Raw genomic sequence first — 7,245 nt, 5'->3', positions numbered from 1 at the left:
CCTTATAATGACATAGTTTTGATTGGCACAGCATTCAAGAGAAGGGCAACCCTTCTCCCGTAACCTTCGGTGTTGGATTTTCTTGGTAAATTCCTTGCTTTTCTTCACGTGTATGTGTACTGGGGAGGCCATCTGGTTGCTGTAGGAAACAAAGGAAGACCTTTTTGCCATCTTCAGTGCTCACCATCCATCAACAATCTGGAGTTTGTTTTGGTTGAGCTTCTCCAAGTTCTTACAAATCTCAGCATCTGGTGCATGATTTCCTTGGATTTTGCGAGTTGGAGAGGTAACCTTAGTTAAGGAATTTTCCCAAACAAGTATCTTCTACCATGTTTCTTCAGACACCTTTGTAAAGCAAGCAATCAACCTTCATCCTGTTCATGGATTGTTTGCTCGTCCAATTTCTTTGATTTCATAGAAATCTAAGCCTTTGGGATGCTTCCACCTCTCGGTTTTCTTCAGAACTCTTGATTCATTGTTTCTCTCCAGTTTGAAGTAACTTTAAAAGATTCTACAGCACCCCCTCAGCCTGTTCGAGTTAGGCGTAGGATGACAAGGCTCCCATTTAGAAGTCGAAGGTGGTCTCTCAGGTTACTGATCCAGGGCCTCCTAGACATTCTTCTCTTCCAGAGACTTCAGTCTGCCTCTTCTTCATCCCCAAGGACACGTTTCTAGTAACAGTCGTGGACATAAGGCTGTCGTCGATCGTGTCTCCCATCATAATTGTGCTTCTTTATCCTGTGACCAGGAATTCTAGGTGTTCGTCGTCTTCTCCCAGACGTTCACACGTACATCATTTGACATCATACATTTTCCTTGGGGGTCCAGTGGTGGTTGTTCAACAAGTTTGACTCATCCAGTGCCCCTGTTTATATCTTGCCTAAGATTATTGTTTGGAGTAAGGAATAATTGAGTTGAGTGGTCTGTTTTCTTTACCTTTTCTCCTTTCATCATACTTACGGACAGTTTTAAGAATAAACATATCATACGCTGGAACTTGGTTGATGCATGTGACTGTTGCAGCCATACTGTTACTGCACTTTTCATATTCCATGCAACATGCAAATCTGCTTCTCAGTAGCTTAAACTCCTCTCTCCAGCAAGGGGAGTGAGGAGTGGTGACAACTCGTTTCTTGTGGCTGACATGGATTGTTGCCCGAACAGATATACATAATTCTTTTGACTTCCATTAATTCAATGAATCTGGTCATATTTTATTGTATTTGAACCCAGTGGAATGAGTGTTAGATATCCACATATCTAATATCTCAAAGGCTTATGTCCTCTGGTTTAGCAGTCTCATTTTTAAGAAGAATGATTAGATGTGCCGAACCTCCAGTCGGTTCAGGATTCTCATACTGCCCTCCAGTTATGAATCTATCCTATTGTTAAGACTGAAGGTTTGTTCTGCGCATGAACAAATGACAAATTTTTTATTAATTTGTATTTTTCATAGCTAACAAACCTGAGATCTTAGCATTGACTGCCCACCTCTAGCCACTCCTCTTATGTTTCTTTCTGGGTTGGAAGAAAGTCTGATGTGTCACTGGAATCAAGTGATAGCTTTCGAAACAGATGCCAGATGCCAGACTCCTTGCATTTACAATCTTTGGCTGTTTTAACTGGTTTCCAGCTGGCACCAAAAGATTTATTCCAATGTTAACACCTCAGGTTTGTTAGCTGTGAAAAATACAAATTAAGAAAAAATTCGTCATTTTAGTCAGCTTATAAATAGATATCTAACTTAATATGGCATTTACTGTTTTTTCTCATCCATGGTCAGCAAACATAATTTGTTACTGTAACCATAGTGATGATGATGTATATTGTAGATGATGGGACACTATTTTTGTATAATTTGCTCTGTAAACTCCATAAACTATCCTTGTAAACTTTCAAGTGTAGAAATAGTATTCTTTTTTCATGTGTTAGTTTTCCAGTTTTGTGTATTGTAGTATTTTGTTTCATTTGTGTTATGATTCCAAGCTTCATTTTATTTCTATCCCCCTTGTCTTGTACAGGTTAGGGTTTGTAGTGAAGGCTTTAATCTTTGTCAGTCTTATTCCTAAATTGTGGGCTTGTACAAAGCTGGTATTTTTTTTTATTTCTCATGTATAAAAATTTACAATGATATTTTTGTGCATAAGACTGTTCAGTACCACATAGGTAGTGATTTGAAGGTGATAGAAATAATATAATTATCTTTTTTTCTTTTTTTCTTTTTTGTTTTAATGTACAAAATTTTTGCGCATAACTATAATTGTCTATGCTTTTATTATTTTATCTTAATTTTCACTTATACTGGGAACTCAATAGAAATTTTGGCACTTTGTACTTCATTGGTCCCAAATTCATCTCATTATGCTCATTATGCTTATGGGACCTTACTGTTTAGGACCTACTGTTCCTTTGAACTAAGGATGGAGAGGTTTTGGGGGAAAAGGGGTGAAGGGTTGTGAAGGTTTGCCTGCTGAAACATCTGCCACCATTGCCCATAAAAAGGTGCTAGAACCCTGACAAGGTTTCTTATGGTCATTCTCCAGGTGTTGACCTTTCCTATTCCTCTGCTGTTCATGAGTGACCTTTAAACCTTTTAAAGTGCATGACAGAATAATATAATTTTATAGGTGGAGTAAGTAAGCAAAGGAAAGCCTTAACAGCTACCAGGTTCAAAATTCTAGTCTCCATATCTTCATAATATCATTGGTGACTGATATTTTCCTACTTGTCTTTGCATTGTTTCATTGTAAAATTGTAGTGTCTGTAGTATTGCTGAATCACAATTGATTCTGAAGCTCCACATATAAATCAGCTTAAAGTGATAACAACATCAAAAGCCAATAAGCTATAAAATAAAAATGGAAAGATATTCAAAGAACAAACTATTTTGGTTTTTTAATTTCTGCCATATTGCCATTTACTTGTGTAAGTGTAAAAGAATTCAAGTTGAAAAATTTTGGTTATATTACTTTTATTTGCATATTTTGACACAATTTCTTAGATTTACAAATGTAATGCTAACTTTTTTTGTGCAAGTCTCAGCCTTTGTACAGTTTGGAATAACTTCAGGAAGAGTTAAAATGTAAAAAAAAATTAAGAATGGTGTAGGTCATGTACACTTATAAATTTATCTCCTAGCTACAATGTGCTAATTGTAAAAATAAGCTATTGATATACTATATTTCCCTGTTTGGCAAAGTCTCCTGTCCTTTTACTTTTGATTTTATTAGTATCTTTAATTATGATAATTTTTATTTTTACTTGCAGATTATCATTGCTCCTTACAATAACACAAAAGAAAATGACCAAGTGTTACGTGAGAGTGAAGCTGCAGATGTCATTGCAGCTGTTGCTGGTTTAATAAGAATATTTAAAAAGAAATTATGGGAATTGCCTTCAATACATGCAATTCAAGCTTATAAGATCCTGATTTTGTGCATGGAGCATCATTATCGCAAGCAGGCCATAATGGATGGCGTTGTCAAGGGTCAGATGCAGGTAAAGAAATACCATGTTGTTTTGCAAGTTTTCAATTTACTAATGGGAGAGTAATGGTAATTAATCTGCAGGTTATTGAAATTCAAAGGCACAAGCTTAGAGTAAAATTGCTCGAGTTGTCTTCTCCATGTATGTTTTGCTTCCTTGTTTTGAAAACTTTGTTATAATATGAATGCTAAATATGGAATGTATCAGTTCACATCTAGTAATGGAGATATATCCTATGTACAAACTGTAGAAGAGTCAGTCTCATTTTTGGTGAATTTATCATTGGAAGTGGACAAAATAGTTTTTATTTATACTTAACCTTGTTTTGCAAAATAAAATTTATGCAAAGTGTTAGCTCTTTACTAAAGATTATGTTATATTTTATTAACAAGATCAATGTAAAAGTATTTTGCATATCTTTTTTAAGTTTAGTGTAAGAATGGATATGAACAAGTTGAAAAGGTCAGATTAGACTATTTTCACCTGTATCACCTTTTTTTAAAAGATTTAACTATATTGTGAAATAGTTTTATGATGTTTACTTGAAATATAACTAAATTTTTATTTTTTTCAGATCTTTGAAATGATATTTGAAATGAGGGCAAATTCAAAGTGTCAATTGGGATTCCTAAGTACACCAACTAGAAGCAATGGAGAGGGAGAGGATAGTTTTTCCTCTATGCTACCACAATACACTCCATATGTTTTAGTAAATGACAAGCATAGCCAGAGATTTTCATCAGCTGATGAACAAGGTGAAGATGATCCAGAGCAGAGGTTAAATGATTCTAATACAGGTATTTCAGATTTTTGTGTTTCATTATGTTAAGAAAATAATGTTCAGTAATCTTATGATAACTTTTTTTTTTTTATCAAAGTCATCCTATTTGACTGGGTGGTTTTTGTAGTATGGGGTTGCAGTTTGCATCCTGCCTCCTTAGGAATCCAATACTTTTCTGACTTATGTGCACTGTTTCCAGGAGCACACTTATTATTATTATTATATTTTTTATTTTTTTTTTATTTTTTTTAATGTTATTGCTTGCTTCAGCAGCATTAATCTTTTAGGTTTTTCTTTATCTTTCTTATTGTGGTTTTCTCATTACTCTGTTAAGGCAGGTTAGGGTAATTCTCTGATATTAGTCATAATATGATAATGGTAGATGAAATCGGGGTCAGATTCCGTATAACTATGTATATTTCTCTATAATTAAAATAAAATGCTTAAACTACTAGGTAATTCTAGTTATAATTAGTTATTGTGGTGTTTCATCTGGTTCTCCATATATCCTCTTGGCGAAGGGTGAGTGAGGGACTGTGGTAGATAATGTAGTCCTTCTTCCTTATATTCAGGGGGTCTCCAGCACGCCGAATTCTGGTTGGTTGCTTGTGTAGAGCAGATCTCCATTTGACTGCTGGGGCCAGTTTCAAGTCAGTCTCAGGACCTGATGGTTTTTCTTTGTGTAATCTGGCAGATCTCTTGGGTTGCGTGACATCATTGCGGGTCTAATTTTGATAAGCCGAGAGATTTGTCTCATCTGGGGCCAAAATATAGTTGGCCAGTGCTGAATAACGCGCGGCTGTATTATTCCTGATTGTCTTCGTCAGGATTGTCATCATTGTTGTCCCTGCCCTTTTGTGGTATGGTGGTATTTCTCCTTTTGATTGCTGGCAAGAGAAAAGCCTCTTGAGTGTTTGTTTTATGGAGTGCTTGTACTCTTGAATGAGGAGTGTCTCGAGCAGGCGGAGGCAGCGCAAGTCAAGTGCTCATCCCTGTAGCTAGTTATGGTTTGGTTCTTGATAGTGCCCTCCTGATTATGGGACGAGATTCGCTTTGTGAAACACATAGTCATACCAATGTAGGCACTGGGACATCCCCGGGTGAGGCATTTAAAGTGGTAGACCACATTCGTCTGTTTGAGAAGATCACGTGCAAGCGGGAAGAGATTTATGTCCGCATAATTAGGTCTCTTATTCGTTTGATCTTGTAGTACACTACAATGTCAGTGCTTCTTAAACTCCTCAGTCTGTTGGGTGTTTTTCCATGAGGATTTTCTTTATGGAGTCCTCTTCTCACTACTGCGAATGCATAAAAGCCCTGTAGAAAATCCTAATCTTGTCCTGGGAATGTGGTTGCAGTCTCTTACTACCATTATATACCATTTCTCCAGGGCAGTATTTATTTCACAGGTGATGAGCTTATTCGGATAGCCTTTGTTCACCAGTATCTGTGGAGCTCTATCCAATTCTTGGTAGGTGTCCTCCCATGTTGAACAGTGTGAGAGGGCCATCCTTACAAAGGCCCTAATGTGGAGTGCTCTTAAATCTGGCAGGGCACTCGCTGTCTCCGTTGAGGCACGTTCCTGATCCTCTCAAGCAGAACGATGTGGTCTACCCACTTTAAATGCTCCACCCATGGATGTCCCGGGATCTTCATTGATATGACCTCTATGCGTCTCACGAAGCAGATCTCGTGCTATGCCAGAGGGCTCCATCAAGACTCGCACCTCAACTAGCCACAACCTAAATATATCCTGTGATGGCGTTATCCTAAATACGCAGATAATTGGGAGAGCACCTGACTTGCACTGCCTCCTCCTGCTCAAGGCACTCCTCATTCAAGAGCACAAGCACTCCTTAAACACCACACAAGAGGCTTTTCTCTTACTATCAATCAAAAGGAGAAATACCACTGTACCACAATAGGATAGCAACATCAATGATGACAACCCCAACGAATAAAATCAGAATAATGTCAGCCACGACATTACTCTGCAGTCGGCCACCAGAATTTGCCCCAGATGACATCACAAATCTCTCAGCCAATGAAAATTTGACCTGTGATGATGTCACTCAACCCCGGAGATCTGCCAGACTACATCCAAGAACCATCAGGTCCTAAGACTGACTGGAAAACTGGCCCCCAACACCAATGGGAGATCAGCTCTACACATGCACTCCACCAGAATTTGGCACTGAATCCCCTGAATATAAGGAAGATGGACTACACCATCTACCATAGTCCCTCACTCACCCTTCACCAAGATGATGTCTGGAGAACCATTTCATAGTGAAAGGCTCAGACTACAGTAGTGATTCTTGCTCCTTCACAATTAAGTCTAAAAATGGAATGGATGAGAACTACAGTGGTACCTCGAGATACGAAATTAGCCCTCTTACGCCGAAGCCCTAAAAATCAAAACGTCTCCCGTATGCCAGACCCGGTTTGGAGTGAGCGAGGAAGTGGAATAAATAATTTTTTCAAAAAATTACAGTGCGCGTAGTTTTGAAGATTAAGAGTTCATTTTGGCTCCTTTTTTTGTCATTGCCTGAAGTTTAGAATGCAACCATCAGAAATGAAAAATGATATCATTATCATATGTAAATAATGCGATATATGGTAGCGAAAAAAAAAAAATTCATACATAATTGTATTCAAATCACGCCTGTGGCAGAAAACGGTCAAAGCTAACAGTTACTTTTTTTTTGCGTTGTATTGTACACTAAATTGCGATCATTTTGATATATAATAAATTGTAAAACAATAAAAGCAACACCGGAAAAATATTATCACAAAATGATGTACGAATTCGTAACGAGCGGACATAAAAAAATATTTTTTCAAAAAACAAATTCACAGTAAATCACAATATTGTTCTAGAGACTTCCAATTTGTTTCAAAATTAAGACAAAATGATTGAATATTATGATACTGCAAGAGTTTTAGATAAAAATTGCAGATTTTTGACCATTTCGGCA

At 37.2% G+C, this 7,245-nt stretch overlaps 1 protein-coding gene across 1 annotated transcript in view; it reads left to right on the top strand.

Annotated features, from left to right (window-relative positions):
- Nucleotides 1-7,245, top strand: part of LOC135200655 (tuberin-like) — a 220,006-nt gene that overhangs the window by 195,072 nt on the left and 17,689 nt on the right. Inside the window, exons 11-12 of the mRNA XM_064229262.1 lie at nucleotides 3,268-3,498; nucleotides 4,061-4,283. Of these exons, the coding sequence (XP_064085332.1) occupies nucleotides 3,268-3,498; nucleotides 4,061-4,283 (454 nt within the window). The remainder of the gene's footprint in view (nucleotides 1-3,267; nucleotides 3,499-4,060; nucleotides 4,284-7,245) is intronic.

Source organism: Macrobrachium nipponense, chromosome 27, assembly GCF_015104395.2.
Source record: "Macrobrachium nipponense isolate FS-2020 chromosome 27, ASM1510439v2, whole genome shotgun sequence".
Classification (NCBI taxonomy): domain Eukaryota; kingdom Metazoa; phylum Arthropoda; class Malacostraca; order Decapoda; family Palaemonidae; genus Macrobrachium; species Macrobrachium nipponense.
Note: the sequence above shows the minus strand (reverse complement) of the source record. Positions and strands in the feature narration are given on the sequence as shown.